This window comes from Streptopelia decaocto (assembly GCF_964273445.1).
Source record: "Streptopelia decaocto genome assembly, chromosome: 10".
Taxonomy (NCBI): Eukaryota; Metazoa; Chordata; class Aves; order Columbiformes; family Columbidae; genus Streptopelia; species Streptopelia decaocto.
In genome coordinates, this window is record NC_138665.1 from 18,077,430 (window position 1) to 18,105,285 (window position 27,856).

Below are 27,856 nucleotides of genomic sequence, written 5' to 3' on the forward strand. Positions count from 1 at the left end.
CATTCATGGTTATAAATGTGTAAAGGGTGAGTGTCATGAGGATGGTGACAACCAATGATAAGACAAAGGGGCAATGGGTGCAAACTGGAACACAGGAGGTTCCACTTAAATATGAGAAGAAACTTCTTCATGGTGAGGGTGGCAGAGCCTGGCCCAGGCTGCCCAGGGAGGTTGTGGAGTCTCCTACTCTGGAGACATTCAAACCCACCTGGACACCTTCCTGTGCCACCTCCTCTGGGTGTTCCTGCTCCATGGGGGGATTGCACTGCACAGCTTTCCGGGTCCCTTCCAACCCCTGACATTCTGGGATTCTGTGACCCCGCTTTGTGTTTGCAGAGATAAATGTGCTCTCTGGGCTGGATCTGGTCTCCAGGACCTTATTTGGCCTTCTGGGATTTATGGCATCTGCAAACTCCCTGGGGAAGGTGGCAGGGAGCACCAGTCCTGCCTCCAGCCCTGCAGCAGCCCAGCATCGCTGCCCTGGCACAGCGCGCTGCTGCTTGTGCACGCCTTTTGTTAGAGACCTGGTAACCAGCTTTTAATCCAAGTCCAGTGGGAGTTAATTTTGAAGCAAGCTTTTGTACCGAATGCTTTCCTAAGATGTAGCTATATTACGTATGCTGCACTCCCCTCATCCACTAATTTGCTAATTCTACAGAAAAAAATCCACAAGCATACATTTTTCTGACACACGACTTTCACAATGGAGTGGAGGAATAAAGGGCTTCATTTGCTCATACAAACAAGCTATCTGAAGCCTGATCCTGCTCTCACTGAAGTCAGAAACAAAATATCTATTGACTTCCATGTGAGCTAACTGGGACCTTGGGATCTGGTCCAGCGCTTGAGCCCGATCCTGCCAGTCGCTTGAGCATTTGCTGCAGGCAGGGGCCTGCCAGGGTGTCATCGTCCCCGGTCTCTGACATCAGAGACTGCTGGAAAGAAAAATGACTGTTGTGCCACAAATAGCATGACTGAGTCATTTTGATACAGGATCAGCTCAAAGGAGGGGGAAGCGACTCGCAAGAAGGTAGCAGGAGAAGGAGCAGAGCTGTGGTATCTCGCTCAGGGAAAAAAAAACTATCAAACAAAGGAAAAGAAATAGAAATTGCATCCTTTGGCCTTCTTCCATCAGGGCAACTCCATTTCACAAACCCTTCTGAAAAATGCAGGAAAAGACCAAAAGCAGGCTTCAAAGTACAGGCAAGACCTGCACTTTTCTTCCTGTTTCCAGGACAAGCATGAGTGCATTTTTACAAAGATAAAGGGAACACAGGTGAATATACAATGACTTCTTACTTTATTACACCTGCTGTACACATGGCTGTGTATTTTTGAATAGTATTGCAGTTATTTGCACCTGCAAAAATGAACCTAGTACTTCTGTGGTCAGCAACATCACAGGTGCAGAAGTCAGCACAGAAAACACCCCTAAAGAAATCTTTCCCCATACTACTATAAATAAAGGTAGAGGGACTACAAGCATTCAGAGCACCTGGCTTGTCCCCCAAAACCCCAGTGCTTTCAGGATAGTAAAAAGCCAGCCACCCTGACCTGAGGTACATTTTAGGAACAGGAGCTGCAGTTGCTCAGTGCTTCATTTTTGCAGTTGCCATTTTCTCTAGGGGCAAGAGAGCAGCTTCCAGGAAAACCAGCCAAAAGTTAAAACAACACAGGCAGCTCTTACTATGGCCCTGGAAATAACAGGGGCAAACAGCTGTCATGTTCTTTCTTTTGGCCTGGATGCAATTTTCCTCATCTCACCCATCTATGCAGGTCATGCGAGGAAGCTGAGCTCCCTTCCTCGTGCTGCTGGGCCCCGTGGGAGGGAAAGGGAAGGAACAGTGCAAGAGGTGCTTGCACAGTGTCCCAGCCCAAGCCAGCTCTACTACAAACCCTTGAAGGGCTTCTACTGCCTGTCACCTGTGCTGCAGGGTTCACGTTCTCATTATCTGAGCTGACTAAATGGCAGCTGATAAAAATGTACTAACATTTCTGCTTCTTTTGCTGTGCAGGTGTGTGCAAAGAACTCCCACCAGCATGGGGGAGGAAGCTCTACGCTCAGGTGGGCTGGCTCAGCAGCAAAGAGCAGCCTAAGCTTAAGAACAGTCTTTCCACTCTCCTTCCCAAAAGGCTGAACTTACCTTCCTATCTACCACAAGTCAAAGCATCTTCTTGCCTAGCCTTCACTCCTGTTGTAACACAATGAGGAAATTAGGGGCAGCCAGCTGTGGGAAGGCTTCAGTCTTTCTGGTGGGCCAGTAAATCCGGCTCAGGGCTCCCTGGCAGTATCAGCCAAACAAAATCACTGGCCCAAGGTAGAGAGATGGATGCACCTGTCCCAGGAAGGGAGAGGCAGAACTGGCACAGAGTCAACAAAGTCATACCTTTTGCTATGTCCAGGCCTGGAGCAAGAGACATCCACTGATTAGAAGGGAAAAATATGACATACCTCGCCCCACATACCACAGCCTGTCCCTCAGCACCAGCATCAACTGTTCTTTCAGCTTCCCAGTGCTCTGCCATAGGGAAAGCAGAGGGCATAGCCACCTTGCTGCCCTGGCAGGACAATGCCCTGGGCAGCCTGCTACTTTGCTGTACCTATACCCAGCCTTACCCTCCACAAAACAGACCTGCTACTTCAAGAGGAGGGAAAAAACATAAATCACAAGAAGTCAAACTTTGCCACAAAACACGAAGCAGCAGAGGAGCTGATACTGTAAATGGGAAGGGTGGGTGTATTCTCTTTGAAGGAGAAAGGTCTTTCCTCCCCCTTCGCTGTACTGGGATGTAAGCCCAGAGCTGCTGTCGCAATAATTTGTGAATGTGGAGGCAGGTCTAAAAAGCCAGCTGTGAATTTTGGTAGTCAAAAAAAAAAAACTAGGAGAAAAGCTCAAAGCAGACAAATACAGAGTTGGGAAAAATCATTTCCTAGATTTCAGCTATAGCATCCAAAACCTGCACTCTTACCTATACCTTCAAACTCCCCTTTTAGCCCTCTGCATCTTCCATTTAACTTTCTTACCTATCCTGGCATTTCCACATATCCAGATAATACAGTAAAGCCAAACGTCTGCCACCTGCACCACATGCAAGCACAGCACTTTCAAAGGCTGTGGACTTGCCTATGTTATTTCATTCCAGATGCCACAAAAAGCCTCCTCACTGAGGACCATTTCCCTACTAGATATAAATTTTCAAGTATCAATCTTCAGAATTTCTCTGGTAAAGAGACATTTTTAACTGTACAAAAACATGTCTCCTATCTCATCCTCAAAAGTGACTAAAGTGATCTGACTCAAATGCTACAGAAATTCAGCCTTAGATACAAGAGTAACAAAGTCTTGTCTCCATAGGCCAAACCTGCAGAATATTACAAGTAACTGAAAATGAGTGTTTCAAATGGAAGTGTTATGCAACATGAATGACAATGACCTGAAATACTCAGAGCAGACTATATTCCCGTCTCCAGCATTTGCCTGTGGCAGCACAAGAAACTTTGAAGGCCTGAAGAAAACAACCATTTCCAGCTTGGAGAAAGAACAGATACATAAAACTGTGCAACACTTGAGTATCTTTTGGGTCCTTGGCATATCAGAATATCTCTGGAAATAGGAAAAGTTTAGATGAGATGTCATTCTCAATGGCAATGAAAGATTCCATTTAAACTTACCTCAGGCCATACAGAACAGTCCCATCAGGATGGAGCCTAATCATGCGATTCTTCACTGTCACCCCATGCAGAAAGGACTTCTTGTCATTCAGGAAATAGGTGTCCGGCAGCCATAACTGGTCAGCCACCCGGTTGTCCAGCGTCAGGTTGAGAGGAAGGTCGTTATACGCCAGGCGTTTGTCCCGCCAGCTCTGCTGGAAGTACATGGTGATGGTGTAGTCCTGGGAGATAAACATGCAAACATCAGCCTGGCTCCAGGGTAGGGAGGTAGCTCAGTCCCTTCACTACTGCCGCTGCTGAGACCTTTGGTGAGTCTCCAAATTCCTTGGCACTCAACTGTTTGTGTCCACACCTCCACCACTGGGGGCAACTGTGCTTTGTTCTAGGAAAATGGAAACAAACCCAAGCTTTGTAGGGGACTAAATGACATGACTCCAATCAAACAAAACTGCATCCCACTTGTGTTGTCCCAGCCTGCTTAGAGTTTGGCTGCAAAACTAGTAGTGATTAGTACTACGATAGCACTGAAGGATGTCAACCAACAGTGGGCTACACTGTGCCAAAGGCTTCAAGGATTGATTTCTCAATTAAGTCATGTAAAGGTGTCTGGACACAATGCAGTCACGCTCACCCGCTGCTTGTTACCACGCATTTGGTAAAAGTCAATTTTATTTTGAGCAGAAACTCAGGAGGTTCCCAAGGGCACATGGAGAATCTCACCTCAAGACCAAGGTTTCAAAGTCAACCCAGGCCAGCCGTGACAAGCTATTAGCACTTGCCTTGTTACATGAGCTACATTGGGAGTTCATTGCAATTCTCAGGAAGGACATATGTGGAGGAAATCTGTCACCAGTGGAGCATGATCCACTGCTAAAGGGGCAGTTCTGTAACCAGCCTCAGCTAGCACAATGCCATATGTATCTCCTGCTCCTCTACTGTTCAATAGTAAAATAGTTGAAACTTAAAACTGTTGCTAAGACAAGAATTTTATAGAGGGCAGGGAGAGCTGTTTGGTGGCTCACAGCTGTACCTCTGCAGAAACCATACCAGTTGCTGGCTGGACAGTAATGGCATATCCAGGGAAGACCCAGGAGGCCCCAGATCAGCTTATTCAGAGACACAGTATTGCGTCACCATACTAGAAGAACAATTAGTTCTTCTCAGATAAACAAGTAGTACAAGAAGGGGTCTTGTACACAGCAATGATAGAAAATATTCTCACAACAGGTCTTAAATAGGCTAGTAGCCAAAATTTTCAGGGGTAAACCAGATAGCATTAAAATAACAGGGTGTTGATTAGTAAGTGGGCACAACTCTTGCTGACAGTGGCCTTAGAGAAGTCAGTGATTTTTCACAAGTCCTTAAATAAACAGCATTTTTGCAAATGTGTGTAAATGATCTCTCCCCAGGCAGATACCACAGTGCCACAGGAACCCTCCTGACCACACAGTTTTGCATGATGGATGTTTCTGATCTGCAAATTCCAGCTCTGTGCAAGGGGCTGGCAAGGATCTCGCTCATGCACTAACATCTGGGCTGCGCACTGAGGCATCCTGCCTGCCTGTCTTCTCCCACTGACTTCACTCAAAGCCAGGTTTGATTAGCACCTCTGAAAACAAGCACAAATAATCTCACATTATGGGTATGCCAGCTTTCAGATATCCAGCTATGATTCACAAATCCAGACCCATATGCATATCCAAAAGGTCAGAGAGTAAAACTGTGGTGTAGACTGGATACAAAAGCTATATCTGTCACTTTCTGTGTTATATTGAAAAGAACAAAAACACAGTGACAGCTTTCTGGCCAAGAAACTGTTTTGCTTTGCTTTTTAAAGGACTGCTAAAATCCTGCCTCAGAAGCCTCACAATCCATCTCTCAGGGGCACAAACATTTTCATTCTAGTCAAGACCTTGCAAAGGAAAGTACTCTCCCTAGTTATTCTCCCAGGGTGTTTGGACCTGCATTGCAGTGAGAGCACAGAGGAGCAGAACACCCAAATTCCTGGAGCCTCTTGCCCCCTTGCTACCAGACTCTTCTCACCCATTTGAGACCTCCACCTGCACATCTCAGCAAGCTGCTTAACTGACCTGCATTTTCCTAATCCTTGACAGAGCCCTGCAACACCTCACCCCTAACCAGGCCACCCTGCTGGCATTGCAGGCTTCTGTCAGCCCTCAAGCACCAGCAGACAAGAGGTGGCAACAATCTCCAGAAGCACAAGTTGCTTACAAAATGAACAGTCATTAACACCCAAGAAATACAAGTTCTAAACTCATCTTCCGTATTTCCAGGATTGATGGAAACAAATTTATAAGGTTACGGAAATAAAAGCTTATACCCTAGCCCATTAGGTTGATGATGCTCTTCAGATGCAGAGACCTTTCTGGGGAAGAACAGCCAACCCAGTCTTGGGCTGAGCTCTGTTCTCAAATATTCCTGGCTTCTTGGCACAATAGATTTATTTGGGCAGCATCACAGAAGTCTGGAGCACTTGATAATCATGGTTCATCTGGTGCCTGAGGTTTCCCTCAGCCCCTCTCTCTGCTGATTCCTGTGCTCCACTTATTGTTCTCCTACTCTCCCTGCCCCACACAGCATGGTTGAACAGTGGACAGGATTTTTGGGAATAACAAAAAGAGCAGGACAAGTGTCCACCCCTCAGAGCTCAGTTGTCCCTGGGAGGAGAGGTGCCACTGACATGCTGATGGGCACAGCACTGAGCTATGGGGAAGAGGGATGCTCTGCCTCCAGGTCCTGGGGAGAGGGCAGGGTACAGATCAGGGGACTGTAAGAAGCCCTGATATGGCCCACCACAGCGAGATGGACCAGTACTCAGGAGATAAAGCAGTGAGCTTGTCTTCCCCTTCATACCCCATATCCTGGTCAGGCAGTTGTGAAGTACCCATGTGACACCCTAGCATCACTACCTGGCCAGGCTCCAGAGCTGATGAGATCTTAATCATAGCCTTCCTTTCAGAGGTGTGTAAAATAACGACCAAGGGTGACATCGTTCTGCAGAAGCAGAACTGCCAGATGGAGCCAGTGCATGCAGTGGTTGATAAGTTCAGGAATCAGAAGTAATGAGCCTGATTTTCCACCAAGTTTTGAAAAACAATCCCTTTGTTCTAGGGTTTTATCTGTCAGTGGGCTAATGCAAGGCTTTTCCAGACCTCACACTAACCAGTGACATTCACAGTCCTACTGATGCCACAGATACATCACAAACTGGGTTTCCCAGCATCACCAGCACCCAGAAAGTTGGCCCATTTACCATGCTCAACGAAGAGCTCCAAAACCAAACACTCCTGAAGCCCATGCACCCCTCCAGCTCAGCACTGGAGCACTTCAGTGGGACAACACAGCTGAATTTCCCTGTCCCCTCTGCTAGGGAAGAACAAGCGGGTTTTCTCTGTGCATACACACCCAGTAACAGCTGCCTCTGCTGCTGCTGGAGAAGCAAGTGAGCAGTGCAACTTAGATCTTCTCCACACTGCACCAGTGTACCTCCAATATCAACAAAAATGCTTCCAAATATCCTGTCCTGGATTCTATTAGGTCTTTCTGGAGGACCATAAAATGCTCAGGTGGGGCCAGGGTCTGGCCAAGGCAAATCACTGCTCTGGCAAGAATGGGGGAGCTTTGCAGAGAACTCCCAGCTCACCTTGCCAGGTACACCTACTGCACCAGGGAGAGAAGGCAGGACCCATGCACGTCCAGACCCTTTGGTTTGTCCCAGAAGCTGGTACCCAGCAGCTCACAAGCTGCACAGCTCCAATGCTGCTTCCAGCCCTTTTCTGTACCACAGCACTCCTGCTCCCTGCCCTGCAAAGCAGACCCTGTGGTCTGACCGCTTGCGGGACCACACTCAGCCCCTCACAAAGCCGAGATGGCATCTGAGTCCTCAGGAAAGCTGCTCAGCACGACCATCCTCGTGGGACCTCCTCCTCCACATGCCTCCATTTGGTCTGTGCTGCCGAGCAGCTCCTTCCAAGCTGTCAGTCCCAGCCCCCTTTGCCTCCCCCACTCACAGGTTCTGCAAAGGCTTTGCTTGCTTTCTCTCTCCTCCTCCTTTCTGCGTGTGACGCACACAAAACAGAGGTGAGAGCAACATGTGGAGCCAGCACACGCTCATGTTGCAGAGGTGCCTCCCTGCGAGGAGGGTGGACCACTTAGAGGCCCACAAAAGCTTAGTTGGGGACCTCGCATGCTGAAATGACAGCGCATCCTACCAGCTACTGAGGACAGGGCAGCCGGCATCCATCTCCAGACAAGAGAAGACGACTGATGATCACAGCCTTTCCTGAAACTCAGCAGAGACCCCAAACCAAAGATGATGTAAGATGACTGAAGAGAGAAAGGCTGAAATGCTGTCAGGAGAGAGGCATGAATGGAGGACGATTCCTGCAGAACCCCGGAGGCAATAAATTCAGTCACGCATGCACAGGGATTCTCCAGTTTCTCAGAAGACAGTGTAGATAAGTCTAAGGGAACAGCAGCTGAGGCACAGCAAGAAGTGAAATAAGCTGGCACCATTAGTATGAATTCAAGAATGAATTTCCAGAGGTTTATACTTTTATTAGCATCTACCATACAAGCCCTTGCACCTCCATCTTACAGAAACCCTTTGGAATGTAACACTCACTTATCCTTAGAAAGCAAACCTGGACTCAGCCTGGACCATTCCTCACTTGTACTGACTCTGTGAAGTCTGGGAGCAAAAATGAGACCTCTGTTACAGGACAGCAAAGCTGCCAAATCTGAACATAATGGGAACAAACCCACTTATGCAGAGGAAGGCAAAGTTCCAGGAGGCCAAGGCACTGATAGGACATGTGAGTCCTGGAAAGGGGACTAATACCTGATAGCAGATCACTGCTGGTGCTGTGAGCACAGGTTGGTTGCCACTGGAACACTGACAAACCAGAGGGAAGGGTGAAGCTGGAGCATTTGGGAGTAGAAGATACTCGCTGAAGCCACCACAACCCAGGTGAGGACAGGGGCATGTGGCCAGTTGATTGAGGGTCAGCCATGCACATTGACCAGTGTTCAGGGATGCACCCAGAATACCAATGGACGCAACACTTCAGGTTGGGAACCTGAACTTCCTTGTCTACGGATCAAAGAACTGCAAGGGGTAGAGCAGAACCAGTAGAGACAACTCAGTAACAAGGGCAGCACTCTGCAGAGTGCAGCTTCAGCCTTTAACTGGAAAGCCACCTAAGGAAGTCCTCCTCTACACACTCTGACACAGAGTGTCTAGGCTCAAGGATGGCCTTTTGGAGGACAGCAGCATGTGTCCCTTTCTGCTCACTGCAGTGAAAGAAAGAGTCCAAAATTAAGCAGCCCCTCTTCCCCAGAAAGAGCTGTGCTTCTCCTGCACAGCAGCATGTCAGCATGCAGGACGCAAACACCGTGTATGTCCCCAGTGATACTCTTACAAGTGTGCTTGTGGTGATTTGGGAGACACAGCTGTACTGTGCCAGGCAAGAAGTCTTTCTACATCAGTATCCTGTCTTCAGTAACAGTAAAGAGAATAGAAGGAAAGAATACAAGCAGAATAGGGTGTCTATTGTGATAGTTAAATCTCCAGCTATTTGAGGTTTAAGGTTCTCCTGAGCTAGAACTTGTACCTTCTTAATTGGAGATACTCAGTTTCTCTTCTGAAAGCTTGTCTTATCTCTCAGAATATTTATCCTTTGGAATCTGCAGTCTTTCGGTAGCGAGTTCCACAGTTTAGTTTTTCACTGTATTTACATCACTCTAAAACAAATATAAATGAGGCTTACTCTTTTCTGATTCACTGTAGTGTCTTTATTAAGTCAGTAAATAATCATATCCCTATGCTACTCAAGCTTACAAGGTCCCACTCCCTTTTAGATTCTTGAGGGTTACTGAGCAGAACACAAATAACTACATGCATTCTCAAAAGCAGGAGGAAGGCTCTGATAGAGGCAGGAAGCAGCAATGGGGTGGAGAACTGTTGCATGGGTTAAAGGCAGAACGGAGCCATATGACAGTCTCTGACTTCCTGCAATGAGTTGTTGCACAGGAACAGACTGAAGGCAAGGTAATGGAAGTAACTTTCCACAGAGCCTGTGGAATTTGCTGTTACAAAAGCATGAAGTCAGAAGCTTAACAGTATTTTGGAGGATCTAGGCATCAATGTGGAAAATACAGTCCAAGTCACAAAAGGAAGGGACTAACAGGAAAGATTAGCCCAAGGATGCAGAGCCTTCTGATGCAAAGCAGAAGCTCCATCCCCCAACAGAAAGTCACCAGAAGTGTCCAACCCAGGCACGCTGCTTCACGATCCCTCAGCACAGCTCCTGGAAGATGTAGATCATTGGCAGGTTGGGTCAGACCGTTTTCCTTTGTGCTGTGACCTATAGAGTCCCCAGTATTAAACTTGTCCAGAGGCAGAAGCACGCATTCTCTTTGGGAGCTACACTAGACATAGAAGCCAGGATTAGAAATGGAAGGAATAATGTACGTGAAAAGGTCAAATCTTTGCTCAGAATACAGTATTTCTAGTAACATGGATGTCTCCTGTGCCTGGTCCATTTTTTGTGCATGACAAGTGACTCAGATACCTTTCAGTGGGGCTTTTAAAGTGAAGGTGAATATTCCAGGCTTTTAAGTGGGGGCTGTGTTTCACCAAGCACTTGCAAGGTACTGGATACAATAACTTTTCTGCAGGAGAAAGTGCACACTGCTCTTCTGCTGCTGCATGACTTTGGGCATGAGGGATAAAGGAGGTTTTGCAACTTGCCTCTAGCACTAGCTGTGCCACTTTTTGCCCCATTACCCCTCCACCCTGACTTTGACAAAGCACCTCCTTTTGGAAAAGTGACCAAGTCCTTCCCCATATAAGCAAATGACATATGGTCTCCTTGTCCAAGATCACAAAAGAACATTAGGAAAGCCAAGATGCTCCATAAAGATGGAGAAAAATGGAACATCTGACTTAGTAAAAACCAAGCTGCCACTGCCAGAGACTAATGAACAGTTTGCTGGCTTCAACTTCTTTGATGATTAAACACCATCTCCTGTTCCCATCATTCTTGGGAAAGAAATTAAAGGACAAAGTAGTCCTCAAGCTTGTTTCATTTTAAGGAGGGGGCAGGGGAAATAAGAGCAATTATTTTTAAGGGGAGGAGACAGGATGTGCCTGCAATCAGTCGCAGAGAATTGAAGTAACATAAAATGGACAGGAGAATACATGAAGGACAGAGCAAGACAGCCACGGGTCTTCCTTAGCAAGCTCATTTAAGAAAACTACTTTTCCCTCATAAGGGATTGTCTATTTCCACGTAGATAAATCAATGTCTCCCAGATCTTAATGAGCACCAGTTAATCTGACATAAGTAAATACCTGGTAGCCATTTTTCCAGTTCTAAACCAGCAGAAAGTCTGTTCAGACTGTCACCTTTGCTTAGGGCAGGAGGCAGCAGCTCTTGTACTTACTGTACTTTTCATGAGGAGAGCATTCTGCCAAAATGCTGCTTTTAATCTCTCTTTTTGTGCAAGCCAGTGCCCAGTTTACAGGTCTGAAGTTCTGCATGACAACTGCTATATATAAAGTGACAACTATTTTAGATACTGCCCTTCTCCCTAGGTTTCACCTTAACAGGTGAGAAAGCCACAATCTCCTTTCACCTCCCTTATTTTTGAATAACCAGATGTCAGCACTAACTTGGGGATCAGGAGAAGCACCTTCCACCTGCAGTCTCTCTGCCAGTAATTCAAGGGGACAGGAATGTTTGGGTTCTAGGATGTGCTCTGTGCCATTCCATGCTGCAAGATTTTCTGCGCTTGAACTTGTTTTCTTTAGGACCTGAGAAATACTTTGTATGGAGATGTTCCCCTCACTAATCTGATCTACTTTTGCAGTAATTTGAATGTGTTTAATTGCTGAATGCATGTCCAGAAACTGGGACAGATACCAGCTATATCCTCAACAATGAGGGGTGTGCAAGCAAAGTGTCACTTTGTTGCCCTATTTCTCTCCAGCCATGACCTATCTCTGCAGCACCTAAATTGGTGCTGGTCCTGCAGGTGTAAGATAGAGGACATACCTAGCTGGGTTCTAAGCTAAAAGGGCATTGATCTGCCCAGGACAAAGCTCTCAGGCATTTGACCCTGTGTATCAACGTCCTACCTAAGCAGGAGGCAGCACCATATGTCATCTGCCTAACAGCCTCAGTCATGCTGGAAGCAGAGGTCAAGAGGAGAAAGTCAAAACTGATGGACACAGGGATAAGTAGCACCTGCTCTATCAGCACATGCAAAACAGCAAAATTATTCAGTGTTACAGGCAGCAATCCCAAAATCACCACCTGCAGCATGACATCTTCCTTGGGCAAGCTCTTAGAAAAGAATGCCAGGCAGTTTCTATTCTTAAACCGTAAAATCTGTGAGCTACTGCATACTATTTCTGCTGGTCTGGTGTCCTCACTCTGTTCCCCATGAACTAGTGGCTGGGCCAAACCTGGAGCCCATTCTACCCCCAAAAGTAATACTCTTTAACCTTCCCATTTCTGAATAATCAGCTAGCTGTCACTCCAAACATCATCATAACTTGAGAAATTGTTTTTCACAGAGAGGAACCACTTAACGAAAAATGGTTGAACTCATTTTTGGTTCCTATACCTTCCCATCCCAAACCAGCACAGAAGGGCATGCTCTTCACTCCTCTGTACCTTTTCTATGTTTAAATGAAACATCCTCTTCACCTTTCCAAGAGTTTTACTGGACACCAATCCAGTCAGACTCTACCCCAAGCTGGAGAGGTTCTGCAGCCCTCCACATAGACACTGTCTAGTAGAGATCATGGGGAACAAAGGCTGGAGGAATGCAGACTTAAAGCAGTAAAGAGGCTTAGTAGCCCATTGGAATTAGGTACTCTAGAAAACACCTCTGAGGATCAATTTCAGCTCATTCAATGCTAATTCTGTAGGAGATTTTGGGTGCTTTCACCTGTGCCTCATTTTCACTTATCTTTAAAAAGACACTGATGCTAACTTGCCTCCATGCTGCAGTTTAGGATCCCAACATCTCTAGGCAAGTGCTAAGTGTTTAATGAACAAAAATTACTTTTCCCCCCGCTGGGGGAAGTAAAGCTTGTAATTCCCTGTGGCAGTCAAGACCACTAATGCAGTTTGGGGCTGAAGAGGAAGGGAATCATGTTGTGAATTAAGCAATGTTATTATTTTACACGGCAGAATAAAATGCTGTATGTACAGCTCTGAGCACTGAGATCATGAGGCTCTCTGCAACAATATCAAGACACACAATGCTCTAAAGACACTGTTTTAACTTTGAGAAGGAAGGTTTGATATTCCAAGTTCTGAAAACTGTCATGAAGATGTCATTTCCCAGGAGGCAGCCAGAGAAAAACAAATCCTTTAAATTATGTAAGATAACTAACATGTCCTGGGCAGAACAATCACCTCAACTACGCTGTCACAGATTGGCTTGACCAAAAGGTTAGAATGGTGTTTATTTCCTGTAGAAAGTAAAGTTTGATTGTGTAGGAAGGATAATTGGGAGTACGCTGATAAGATGGCAAAATGCAGAAGAGTAGGATGTATTTCTGGCCATAGGGTTCAGCTAGATCAAGGGTGGCCTCCCAAGGGTAGAGGATGGCAGCCCTGTGGTTTGAAAAACAAGGCTTACTTTTCAACAAGCCCAAACAAACTGGATGCAAAGTATTGCACTTGAAAACCCTAAGACCCCTGCACAGGGGGACCTGGTTCTATACCCGAGGTGACTGCTTCTACATATGGATGCTGTCCATGGTCCTAAGAGAACAAACTCAGTAAGACTGATTTACTGGTAGAGAAAATGGCTGTCTCAACTGTGGTGTGAACAGAGCCCTGTACAGTCATGCTGGGACAAACAAGAAGTAGAGGAGCATCAACTGATCTGTTCTAGGAAACTATTTCTACTGTCAAGGGTATTGACCACACAGTAGTCTACCTCTACCTGCATTTAATGGGTTAGTCTGCCCTTGTTTAGGCCAGGGTAGTGCCAAAGGGACCTGGCAGTCCAGGCTGACAGCAGCAGCAGTGCACACAATACAGCCCATACTATCATTCTTCCACTTTAGCAATCCAAGCCTTGGCTGCAAGATCATAAACCTGATGGACGGGTTCAGTGTAGTTAACTGACAAGAGCATTCAAAAATGCAGCTGTATGAAACACTGCTGATTCTGCTGAACAAGCCAAGCTTATTACAGGATGCATGAAGAAAAAGGAGGTTTCAGCAGGCTGTGAAGGTCCACAAGCAAGCAGCCTTTGACTTCACGGCCAACTGAATGGCTGAGAACAAGCTGCAGTGTCTGTCCATGCTGAGTGAGTGCTCTCTGCAGTACCAGGACCAACAGTCCTGGAGCCAAGGAGCTCTATTTGCAGAGCTGGCTGAAAGTTATTGGCAGGGAGCCCATGTGAACTCAGTAAATAAAGTATCCAGATAATAAAAATACCCAAAGGCACTGTTTAATTTTTCTGAGGGTTCTGATATAGCCACTAATATTGAGAGGGAACAGAAATCTTGCAGATAGGAACAGGAACACAGGACAACACTATCCATCCAGAAGAGGGGAACACAAGGCACCTGGTAGCTCTGATGGTTCACGCCCTGTACACTTGAATACCTGACACTCATTTATGGGGGGAACAGCTGAAGAGGAAGAGGATTTATGTTCAGGAACTAGACTGGAACTCTGAAAAACTAGGCTTGAACAGAAGCTTTTGTACTGTAAAACCTCAGGTTTCCTTGAACCTTACCTGCAAACTCTTGCTGGATAGAAAGGTCAATATTTTGTGTATCCATGACCTAAGAACGTATCAAAGGGGATGGTCAGGGAGATATTATAAAAGCCACAGGCTGTCTTCCCCTGCAGTTATACCAAAGTTAAAGGAGCTACTGTGGCAGCAGGTTGCTGCAGTGGAAAAAGGACATGATGCCCAACCTGTAAGCAGTGAGTGTGTTTTGTATTTGCTTCCCTCCTCACTAGAGCCTCAGATGATAGCTCAGTGTACCCTGCAAAGAAGGGGCAAAGCATGTGTAAGAGGTCATACTCCAGCCTGGTAACCACTGCACCGTGGCACAGACAGCAGGAGGGCAGCTGTGCACACCTTGCAAGCAGAGATGTGGAAGGGCTGGTGGATCTTCCCTTTTACTCCCTCCTCTGCATTTTTTCTGGCTGGGGCTGCCCTGAGACTCTGCGTCAGAGCAGCGGGGACTACCTGCATTTCATCCAACATACATGCACACACTCCTTCCCCAAAATGATCCCTTTCGTCTGACTAGGGGACCTTTCTGGATCTACAAACAGCTCAGCAGATCCTTTTCCTTTTATCATCCCTTTTCCTTGAATGTTCATTTTTGTCTGTAGCCTAGCAACTCAGCGCAGACTCAGAATATTAACAACTCCTGTCCGCACACATTGTCTTCTCCAGAGGCCTGAAATATGTGATAGTAGAAAGGCTGAGAGGGGTAGGAGCAGGCACAAGTGATATAGGGAGCCTCTACCAGCACTCAGAAACAGCAAAGCTATTCAGCTTTTGTATCTGTCACCTTCACTTAACATGTACATAACATAGAGCTATATATAGTGCCATTTATTTACATATTCAAAGAGCAACACGACACGCACACACTTGTATTTGGATCCAGGTTCTATACTGAGGTGCTGGCACTTTTGTGCACTCACGTTCTCCACTGCTAGATACTTTAAACATATGTATGACAGGATGTCAGAAGGTCAGATTCTCAAGATCTAATTTGGTTTTCAATCAAACCAGATGAAGCTTTCACTTGTGGGAAGATACTTTAGCATTCTGCAGTAATTCTCTCCTATGCTACAGCATTGCTCTTGAAACAGGTGGCAGTTTGGAACACTGATCTCAAATACAGACAGCTTTTTAATACATATATATATTAAAAAAAGAAAAAAAAACTATATATATATATATATATAAAGACTGTGGGAGTTCTGCTTGTGCAAAAGCCTGTATAAAAGCTTAAGAAAAAAAGACATTTTTATCCTGTGCAAAGTTTTCTTCCACAGCAATTCTAACTACTATAGAAAAGCTGAAATGGTTCATACCACCACCATACAACACAGACATGTTCAGATCCAAAGATAACTCGGCTGATACAGGAACAGATGGAGCACTGCAATACATAGCACTGTTCAGCTAAAAACATGCTGCAAACTGTGTAGCCATGGACGCTCATCCAACATGGGATGGAGTCACCTATGAAACGCAGCATGAACTCAGCCTCTTCAGTGAGAGCACAGAAACATTCTCATTTGGGAAACTGCCTGGCATGCAAAACGGGTGAACTCTGTTTCTCAGTACTGGAGCAGGGTTGACTCAGCCCTCCTGAGGCTTGAACTTGTGATACTGGAGAGCTTGCAGAGCTGCTCCTTAGGGATAACAGCATCATGGAAAGATGTACAGCGGGGAATCATTTGCAACAAGCATTGCCACCAACAGCTTTCCCATAACCAAGAATTTTCAGTTATACAAAGAGCTTTCTGCAAACCTTCCCATTAAGCTATCATGTTAATGCTACAAGATCTCTAGGAACAAAAATCATGGTAGAATAGAAAGCCTCAGGGGTAGAGACTCATTTTCTAGTCCATCAGTTCACAGCCCTTCTTCAGCTGAGAGCTTGTTTCAACAAGGTTTCCACAGTTCACCATCTAGTGATCTACATACATGGCAAAAATCATACAATTGAGCCAACAAAAATATTTCATTCAAGAACATCATTGATGTTCAAAACATCAGAACAAGCATAGTAAATGTCTTTATAGGGGAAGCAATAAAGCTGTCCACTCTCACATGATGACACCGCCAGACAGGACAGTGGCAGGGACTGGGCAGGACTGCTGCTTTACCAGGCTGCTCTCTGCTACACCTGCACTAAGTTCTTGAGACACATGTCTCCGAAGCAATCCCTGGTGCTTTGTGCAGATCCTACCTTTCGGCTGGCCATGGCATTTGAAGAGACTGTATGGTGATCTTTGGTTTGTTACTTAGCAACTCCACTCTGAGATATGGTGAATTTACTGGGCCGTCTCTACAGTCAAGCAACACCAAGACCATGGGCACAGGCAGAATTTTTGTCATGGGAATGGGATAATCTGTGAAATATTGTGGAAGACGCCCAAGATTTTTCCTTTTTACTAATTGCCATAAATGCAATAAATATTGACATATGAGTCACACTGACCTATTTTCTAGTTTTTAAGCTGGGACAATGTCTTTGCAGCTGATTTTGGAAGCAGTGAATGGGGAGTGTGTCATGGCCTTTCACAAGTTTTCTTTATTAACTATTTTATGCAAGAACCCTACCCTCTTGTGGAAGGACTATCCCTGTCTTTCATCACATTGCAGAGCACCCCAAGGCCAAATGCTTTACTTGTCTTCATGCACTACCTTAGTCCAAGGGAGATTTCAGCACAATCAGAGGGATTTCTCTTAAAACAAAAACATAACATGGTGTAAGCAGATAACCACATCTAATTCTTGACTTTTTAGACTGTATCAGTGCTGCTGAGAGTTACCCTGAGCCTCAGCAGTCACAGCATTTCACCATTTCAAGGATAGACAAAGTAACCTCAAATCTAGCAATGGCAGGTAAGATGGGTCCCTGACATCTTTGTTGTAAAGATGTTTCTAGGAGTTCAGTGGTTTTCTACTCTTACCATCCATTGAGATGAGCCCCAGAGCAGGTATTTGGACCTCCTGCCTGCAAGAGACCAGCTCAAAGCTATGTCTAAAGTGGTTTGGAGGTTACTGTCCTCCCTGCTACAATTGTCTGTTATTTCTCCAAACATCTCTCTAGCAGAAGGAAAAGGCATCAAGATGTTGCTCTCCTTCAGCTAGCCAAGCTACTTCCTATTACTGGAGAAGCACAGATCTGAGACCCACCAAGGTGACCATCCGTAACTGACAGCAATGTGCACGGGACACTGCACACAACCACTGTGCAGGACTGCCCTTTGCATCCCCTGGTAACTATCCCTTCCAGGAAAATGCTGTTTCTCTTGTGCAGAACCACCACTGTTTTATTTCCCAAGCAAACAGCCATCCAATGCATTGCAGATCTGCACACCAGGACTTGAAGTGACAAGAGCTGCATGACCCAAGTTGTACTGAAGCAATCACCTGCAGAGGAAGGCAAAGACACTTGCCAGCTCTGAAGAAACATATCAACTCAGCCTCATGTTTGCAATACCTTAGTTTAAATCACAGCACACAGAAGGCCCTAGCACGTGAAAAAAGCATAAACCCTCACTGTTCATGCCAGCACGGAGCCTGGGGATCTCTCACACTGGGTCAGAGCTGTCCCATTCTTACTGTGCCACGCTGGTCCTTCTCCAGCACCAAGACCCCACAGCATCCTCTGCTACCTGCAACACTACTATTCCAGGAGCCTACAGCAACCCAATAGGGCTACAGCCCCTGCAGTGCCCTTACAGCACACCACCTTTAGCTCAGCACCAAAGCTACCTCTTAGTTTTACCATATATTGGCAGCCTTCAACATTCAGCAGCCTTAAATACCAAGAAGTAATGTATACGCACACATTCAATGTAGATATCACAGTGTCACAGGGCTGGAGACACCCTAGGCTACAGCGAAACATTTACAGCACTGATGTGTCATGTCATACTTGTATCTCATAGCATAGAACTGCAGAAACCTCAGAGTGTAGGATTTAAATGTTTTAACCTTTGTTTTTTTAAAACCTTTGGGTACCCAGAGATATAGAACAGACTGACTAGGAAATATCTGTATGTCATTTCTGCATTGAAAAGAGATGGCAACAAAACACAACACTTTCAGCTAAGAATATGAAAAATGCTGATATTTGAAAAGGATATGTGGTAGTACAAGGTACAGTATAACAGTAGAAACCTACTCTTGAAAATGTGGTTTGTTAAAGCTGAAGACACCTGTACCAATGGAAAATCCTTTTCAGGGGCATATTGCAGCAAAGTTGTTTCTGTCTATTATTTCAGGCATACAGAAGATCCTCAAAGGCTCCTGCCAAAGTTGCATCAGCCCCATGGAAAGCAGGGGTTTGCATATACAATTTGACTGTCAGAACAGTTTGAGAATGGATTGGACATCATGCATTGAGATCAGTGATCCCCCATGGATATGCATTTTCCTGCCTTTCTCTTCCCCTTTCCTGAAAGGGCTCAAAGGTTAAAACCAGGAGAACCTGCAGCCTAAGAGGCTGCTGTGTTTTGTATCAAAGAAAGCCTCTCCTATGTAGCCCAGCCATCCACACTGCCTTCTTTCATCAACTACCCCAAACATGCAGCAGATTCAAGCACAGATACTGTGCCTGCTTTACACTGAAACAGAGCTTCAACTAGTCAGTGCATATTCATATTCCAGTGAAAAGAGAACTGCAAAGCCTGATTAGGACAGATTCCACTACAAAGGCTATTTCAAGCATGCCTAAGAAAATCTGACATAATGAAAAGCATGATGCCCCAGTGATGACAGCATAACATGTTGTAGGATGAACTGTCCTGGTCAAGAGCACCCTTACAGACAACCTGATCCACTTTGTTTTGAGTTAAAAGCCAATTTAAAATCCTTGCAGCTTATCACTGTCTTGGAACATGCTTTACATCTCTCTTGAACGGGGAAAACTTAATTGCTAAACAAGCAAGTTGGGAAATAGCCGACATGATGCTTCCTTCCATAACTCCCAAGAGATCCAGCACAAGTGCAGTCACTCTGACAAGCCAGTGTGACAACAGGTGACACAGGAGCAGGGAGCAGGAGGCGATGAAGTGAAACATCGAGGTCAGGTTTGCCAAGGATCCTGCACCAAACTCCAACCTGTCTGCACTGCACACCCTCCCCCAGCAAAAGGTATTGCCAATCCCACAGATATTGTTCCTTTAAAACTTAGATTCCTGTAAACATTTCTATTTGGAAGCTTTGTTTCGTACATTAGCCCTCTACAACAATTCTCTTGTAACTTTTCAACTTGTCACCAGGTTTATAAAACTTTAAAGCTAGTGCTATAACAAACTGAAACAATGTTATTGCAGATGTAGGAGAGCATCTTGGGATGAATAAATTATAGGAGCCACAAAGAAATCACAAGTCTAACGGCTGGATGCTCTGAGCTGTCTACGGTGTGCAGATACACAGGAGGGAGCAGGTTTAGGGCTGCACAGATCACAGGGCAGGAAAATTAAAGCGTCATGAAGGGTAACTATCTCTTATTTCAAAGAGATACAAAACTTCTGTTTGTCTTCCTTATTGAAATAATTCATTAATGCCTGAAAGGAGTCTGAACTTTCTGGTACTTGAAAAATATGCCCCCAAAGATTAACTACAGAGAGAGAAGGCTACAGTTGAAAGGATTTTCCTCTAGTCTCACCATGCAGTAAGTACAACATACCCTGAACGGATCAGTACTCAGATGTCTGTTGAAAAGACATGCAGGAATGGGGGAAGTATGGGAAGTATTCCAGCTCCCTCTGAAGCCATTGGTGCTGGTTATCATCAGAACCAGACCCACCAAAGCAAGCTGGTAGAACCAGACCAGCCAGCTGATAGAGGCTTTGGGCAGCCTCCAGGCCACATACCACATGGACAGAAACCTGCGTGCGGCTCCATGCTGCCAGTGCTCTTCGTTCTCCTGGGTCAGAAGGACTGCTGGCCTTCTCAGTAACTCAAGGACTGTTCAAAGAGGTCTGAACATAGCACTGTGCAAGTACCACTATACACCAACCAGCATCTATAAATACCTGCATGTTGTTCCATGCTTACTGCAATTCAATCACCTGTAACAAAATGTCATTAACCAGATAGCTTATCCATCCCTTTTCCCTTAAGGTGAACTAGGAGGTACTATCCTTCCATTCTTTGCAGATCATTTGAGCTACTGAACGTAATTATGAAAACATTCCTCCTTTCAGTCTGTCTTTAAATCCCCAACTTGCAAATTTGTACAGGATAAGAAAAGACTCCAGCTAGGCCTTTCATCTTCATGGATCAGCAGTTCCCAGAGGGTCTGCCAGTCAAACGTGCCCTTCCCAGTACCTATTTGGCCTGGCCCCTGGCATCCTTTCCCAGGCATTTCAATTGATGCCACTGATCTTGGCTCAGCAAATAATCCTTCTAATCACTGACAAGAACAGAGGCTGCAGCTCAGCGTTGCTTAGCAGGGCTAAGAGGAGTACACAGTAATAAAGCATTATTCTAGCAAGCGAGCTTGAAAATACGGCTGACCACACACAGGCAGCAGCTGCAATCAACAAGAAGGTGCCATTTTTTTAAGATAAAGACTGTAGTTTAGGTGTCTCATCATTGGGAGATAATTACAAAGCCAGCACTGTACCTATGAACGTTCTGCATCCTTTTATGACTCCATCTTCTGAGTTGTACCATGGCACCATATCTGAGCATGGCCCTCAAGGAGATGGAGATGCATCAACTTTGTATAGCAAGGCACCGGGAAATACATAACATGTATAGACAGCTGCAAAGTATTCTGTATATCAGAGTGTCTGTAAACTTCCAACATAAGGACATGACTGTGTTGCCTTTGCAGAGAGCCCTATATCCTCCAGGACTGAAATGTCACCATATCATCATTCTGGGAATACAGTTCCCATAACCCAAATGATTCTGTGGGAGTGAAGGCAAGGAGCACTCCTGAGACCATGGGTGGAGCCATAATCCTTTACAGCCCCACAACTATCTGGACTCCTGTGGTAAACAACTTTTTGAAACGTGCAATGGCTAGTCCCTGACAGCACTTATTCCCCAGCATCGCACAGCCAGCAAATGCCAAGAATCCCAGGTAAACGCATGGGAGAGCTGGGGGCTCACCTCAGCCTGCCCAGCCCCAGCACCAGGGCCATTGTTCCCGAAAGGATGTCTGAGGATTAATTAATTATCCTACAAGGGGTAGTAAGTAATAACACTCCTTGTGGAACAATAGAAGCTATTGGGTTGCCATGACAACCCAGCTTCACTTGTGTGCCTTTAATTTATTCATTGCACAGTCCCTTTCCTAATCACACATGATGCCAAAAATGCCTTGTTTTTCTTGTCAGTATGCATGTCCAGAGCAGGGGTAAGACCCAACCCTTTCCCCGAGGCATCTGTCACACAGAATGATGCACATAAAATACCTTCGGCCTGGAAACTTACATCACATGAGAACTCTTCTGCTCCCTAAATGTTTGTTCTTTAAGATGATTCTGATTTTTTTGTAACCCTTTTTGAAGCTGCGTTACCATGGTGCTTAGAGATCTTGATCTTGAGTAGGTTCTCACTTTGTGCCCCATTTCCCCCTCCCTTGCCCCAATGTATGTAGGAAGGTTGGACAGGAGATTGTGCTCATCAAGTCAAACAGAGAGCCAGGAGATATAATGAAAAGCTCAGAAGTGACATGCCTTGGCAGTATCAACAGGACCATGGCATGTGCAGTGGTTGGTGCCCAGCCTGATTACAGCCATGCCACAACCATCAAAACACTCAATGTCCATCCATGGTCCTGCCCATATTCTGCAGGATTCAGAGCAGCATGTGAATGAAGATCCATCAGGAAACCCACTCTTCCCTGCACCCCACAGCAATATTATTGTTGCTGTTTCTCCCCAGCCCCGATCACACACATTTGCCCCAGCCATACTGCAGCAGAAGGAAGCAAGTGTTCACTGGAGAGGGGATAGCAGCACGTTCACGTGCAAGGGTTGAAAAGTGTTGATAAGAGAATGGCCACTAGCCAGGGACACAGCATGCCTGGCCACAGCTGCTCACAACAGTCATATGACAAAGCACTTGATCAGCCTTTATAGTCCACCTCCAGCAGGAGTTTCATCCTGAACCAGTCTCTGCAGTGCCCATCTATCTTCTCAGGTCTACAGAGAAAGATCAGGGAAGTTGTTACAGGTAAACTGAGAACCAAATCCCTCATACCGTCCCAGTTATGCTTGTGCAAGCTGGGGTCTTACGCTCCAGGTCCAGTCCCCAAATTGTTCATGCTGGCTCTAGCAAAAAGGGTGACAGCTGGTTCACCACACAGAAAATTTCAGGTCCAAGTTGAGACCGGGGGAGGAGGTGACTCAAAACTGAGGCAAGATAGATGGAACTAGGTTAAGCCATCTGGCTCTTTTAAGTGGAGTCTAACCTCAAGCACAGCTACCCAATGCAATGGAAATGTAGGTCTCTACCTGAATTTCTGACTGTACACGCTGTCCAGTGTCACTGTTACTAGACTGAGGTGTAATATGCCATGCAGATAATTATGGTAATGGTGGGATGATAACAGAGTCCACAAAAGAGACTCTTCCATGTGAGAAGCTGAAGGTTCGTGGCTGGCCCTTCACCCTGGGTCATATCAACATATGCATTCAGGATTTTCAAGCAGTTTAGAAAACAAAACTAGTTAGATTGTCTCACCTCACCTTCCCTTATCTCCCCCATGAAATGACAGAATAGCTGGTGGGCCAGAGAAACTGGGCAGAAGAGTCCAGGAGCAGATAAAATAGGACAGGAGCATCGGGAGATCAAGGTTTTAATTGACTTGAACAGCAAGAACTCTAAACTGGCCTAGGGTTCTCCTGCATGGGTCAGGAAGTGAGGAACGGGACAGCTGCTGGCAGGAGGTCCCCACCAGCCTTCCACTCCACTCATGCTCTTGGAAAGCAGAGGATTTTGGAGGAAAAGTCTCTGGGCAGGAGAGAGGAAGGCAAGAATAGGCAATGATCGGCACAGTCCATGCCCTCTGCTGGGTGCCAAGGGCCTCTGAGAGAGAGAATGCACAATCCTGGATGTGACCAGCATAATTAATAAATTTCACCCCAAACTATTGCTAGCCGAGCAGATAATTTTTTTCTTCTCAGTGGTACAAAAAGCTCCAGTTTTTCCATGCCACCCAAACCCAGACCTCCATTAGGCACATCCCTTTCCAGTACAGGTCTCCAAAGAAATGCCAAATTACCACCAGCAAACATGAAAAACCACTGACTGTTTTTCAACTTGGCAGGCACAGGCTGACTGTAAAGCCTCCACTGCCTTTGTGTCAGCTGAAAAATACAATTCACATCTAATTTTTTAAGGCATAAGCATTAATGGCTCAAAGAGGCAGCTGTGCAACCAGCACAGAAATATAAGGGATGAGACTCTGGATAAGATGCCACTAGCTCCAGAGATACCAGCAGAGGTCCTCCATCCACATTTTCACAGATGACACCAGGGGTATTTCAGTGTGCTAGTACAGACGCTCACTAACCCTACTAGAATTTACCCCACATTAGGAAGTGAACTACAATCTTTCAGCATGACCAGCCTCATCAGAGGTGCCACCAGCAAGGGTAGGTGGCTACCACTGAGGTCCCACGTGCCAGTCCCGTCTTGCAAGTGTTGTTTTAAGTGAGTTCAGGACTGTTTCAGCCTGGGGCTGAGGCTGTGGGGACAAGTGACAGGCATTCCCAGTGGCACAGGCCGCTGAACAGGTGGAAGAAGCAAGGCTCAAACTAAAACCAGTATGCTGAGAAAGAAACTCAGAAAAAAACCCAAAAACCTCATTTCTTGTGGCCCACTGATTTTATTTTTCACCACCCTACATGTGGAGAAGTCATCCTTGAATTCATTATGCTTTAGTGAGGAAGAATTCTGTTTTAAATACAAGTTGCCATCAGCCCTCAACATTCTGTGTCCAAAGCAGCAGTAAAGAATACTTCTTCAGTACCAGACAAGTGTTACTCTGCCTCCAACAACTTCCCAGCTGCAGAGAAGATCTATTGTAGAAGGTAAAGGTAAAAGTGCACCCTGAGATCTTGGGTGGCTCCAAGGATTTACAGTCTTAGAAGTACATCTCAACAAGAAAATGGAAGAATGGTTTATTAGAGTTTGTTTTTTTTTTTTTCTTTCCAGACTTACCATGTTGACTTCAGAAATCTGGTCAATGCTGGAGATATGGATGCTCATTCCCACTGTGACAGGGTTACCTGAAAGACAAATGAACTGGATTAGGATCATATTCAAGCCCTCCTCCCCTATCTGCTATTAAAGAATTGCCTGGAAATGCATGGATACAATTTGAAGCAGCTTCACATTCCCCAAGTATCAAAGATTCCCAAGTCACACATGCTCAACTGATCAGAGTAGATTTCTCTAACTCCCAGCCTTACAGACTCACCCCTAGGAGTAGTGCAGCCTAATCTTGCTTCTTAAATTCCTGGAAGTTAATTACTCCCTAGTTATACAATTACCTCTGATTTTTTTTTTTTTTTTTTTCCAAAAAATGCCTTCAGATACCACCATTAGACTCCCAGTGGGCTTGCATAAGGTGTTACTGATTGACCACACAAAGAATATAGCAATAAAGCCCATGCAAAACATGGGCAGGAAAGATACTCCAGCTCACTCCTCTATTACTCTGTCAGCTCTAAGTGCTCAGCCTAAAAACCCCAAGTGAGTTTTAATACCCATGATACCAGACAAGTACAGGAATCAGATCTATGACGTGAGAAAGCAGCATTTGCATAGTGGCTTTTTAGAGCAAAGCAGCACTTGGATTAGAGAACAGATTCCTCCTCGTACCATGGGCATCAGGGCACGTGTCACTCCGCATTCTCTCACCTGCAGCCACAGAACTGTGGTAGATATCCCTACACAGGTTTGCTGGGAAACTCAGATATTCCCTTACCCAGTGACCGAGCCACCCTCACGCCTCTGTAAGTGCCACTGTGGCATGCAAGATGAGCTTGTGAAAAAACACAGTCACAGCCAGACCTATTGCCCTCTCTTGCCCAAGTGCAGCAAGAGCTGTATTAGCACTTCCCACCAACCTGTGGAGTCAAGGCAGAAACCAGACATTTCAGACAATTCTTCCAAATGTGTAGTCATCCCAGCTAGATCCAGACTCACACCCAGTTCTACCTAAACCCCTCCAACTAGCAGCTCCCACAGTCAGGCGACAGGTCAGCCCTTTCAGTGGGACTTAAGCCACACAAAACCATTTGCAGAGATACACATATCCACTACCAAAACCAGCAAAAATCCTCCTGTAGCTTGATATCATGTTTCCGAGTGCTACCCCTCTCCTGTCATCCCCACAGTCAGAGCACAAACCCAAACCCACCACTAGCAAAGCCTCTTTTCTCACACATGCAAGGTGGAAAATAATTCCTTGCAATGCAGTACTAGAATGGGAAAGGCAAGCAGTTATGTCACTCAAGGTATTAACCCTTCCATGGACTCATTAACAGATCTAAGGGCTGAAATATTTACAGATAATCATGAAATGGCTTATAAAGTAATTAGGAGATTGGGGGAGAGGGGAGAACCACACAACTGGAAATGAAGTGATTTTTTAATTATGTGTTACAAGAAGCAGGGAAGTAGTGTCATTAGGGCTGCCTTGTGATTGGGTGTACTGTTAACCAAGACCCTCTACTGCAAATTAAGCAGCATTATCCTTTAATGGAATATGAACAACACTGAAAACATTAGAATCAACAACTGTAATTAGGCCCTGCTATGCAAATCTCCTTAAAGAGGCAGTGCTCTTCCCCAGCACCCCGGCTCACTGTCAAGGGTACCAGAGGCAGGGATGCTCAAGAGACTTTGCAGAGCCTCTGAAAATCCCTACATGGACACACTCTCAGCCAGATCTTTGATGTACTGCTATGTTCATCTTTCAGAAGGGAAACAGGTGGGAAAATAACCAAGAGAGCCAATTCGCCTGCATCCTCCCTTGTGCCAGAGACTTACAGTGGCACAGCAAAACTTTTAAGGAAGTCTCACTTTGGTAGTTTGCCTTTTTTTTCCCTTTGATATTAGGGCATTGTGATAGAAGCCATAGCAAAAGGAGGAAGTCGCCACTGCCCCGAGGATCTTACAGACTAATTGGTTACAGGAGGAAAGACGGGGCCATGCGTAGGGCTGCAGCAGAGCTGGGGACAAGCCAGCTCCTGACTCCTGAGCCTTTCTGCCATGCAGTGCTGTTCCCTCCAAGAGCTGTCCTACTGTCTGCTTTGCTTCCCGTCTGTCACTATCAGTACTTGTGTCACTGTGGTTATGCATCCTCTCCTTCATCAGTGTAAAAAGTGGTTCTTCTCCCCACTGCTGTGTAGGAAACCCACTGAAACCAGTGGGATGGGTGGTTAGAACACAAGAGCACTGACAGTGGTGATACACAGTTATTTGTCAAATACAGAGTCTATCCAACCTATCTGTCTAGACATTTGTGCTGTGTTCATCACCATGGTATCTGAGCGCCTGAGGTCATGCAGTGACTCAGTGTCAGAGCCATGGATCAGATCCAGGCCTCCTGACTCCCAGCTCCAAGATGAATGCTGGGGTGGAGGTCTGCCATGCTGCTTCCCATCAGCTTGGGCTCAGCTGCACCCTGCTTTCATCCACGGTCAGCAATGTTCCTCTTGGCCGTTCTTGGCATCGTCAAGACCTCCACATCCATCTATCATAGGCAAGTGTGAGGCTCCACTGCCTGCTTGCAACCCCTGGGGTGTATGACCATCAACCCACAGGCATATGATCATCATAGAAACACTCCAAAGGTGAAGATATGCAAAGTCTTGCCTTTACTGGATTTACTCTTAGCTTGATCACAGGGAAGCTGCTTCACCTTCCCCATGCCTGTTGTGAAGACTGGCTCACAGCCTCCTCAGGACAGGCATGAAGAGCATGTCTGTCTACAACTGCCTGAAAGGAGGTTGTAGCATGGAGGGTGTTGGCCTCTTCTCCCGAGTAGCAAGTGACAGAACTAGAGGAAATGGCCTCAAATCGCACCAGGGGAGGTTTAGGTTGAATATTAGGAAAGAATTCTTCACGGAAAAGGTTGTCAAGCACTGGAACAGGCTGCCCAGGGAAGTGATGGAGTCACCATCCCTGGAAGGGTTTAAAAGGTGTTTAGACAAGGTTCTCAGGGATATGGTTTAATGCTGGAGTTGGTCAGGCTATGGCTGGACTTGAAGATCCTGAGGGTCTCTTCCAATCAAAATGATTCTATGTACACAGTCAACAGAACAAGCATGCCTTGCCTCTTACCACAGCCCAGTGAAAAACTAGACCAGCTGGTGTCAAAAATTGAGGCTGTAAGTAGTACACAAAATAAACAAAGGACATAAATTCTGCCAATGTTAATAG

At 45.7% G+C, this 27,856-nt stretch overlaps 1 protein-coding gene across 2 annotated transcripts in view; it reads right to left on the reverse strand.

The window, feature by feature from the left end:
* The window catches only part of LOC309444313 (gamma-aminobutyric acid receptor subunit beta-4), a gene marked incomplete at its 5' end in the record, with an annotated part of 70,600 nt that overhangs the window by 18,753 nt on the left and 23,991 nt on the right, over nt 1-27,856 (reverse strand). For both annotated transcript variants that reach the window (XM_082062021.1, XM_082062020.1), the window contains 2 exons: nt 3,674-3,894; nt 24,626-24,693. In XM_082062021.1, the coding sequence (XP_081918147.1) occupies nt 3,674-3,894; nt 24,626-24,693 (289 nt within the window). The remainder of the gene's footprint in view (nt 1-3,673; nt 3,895-24,625; nt 24,694-27,856) is intronic.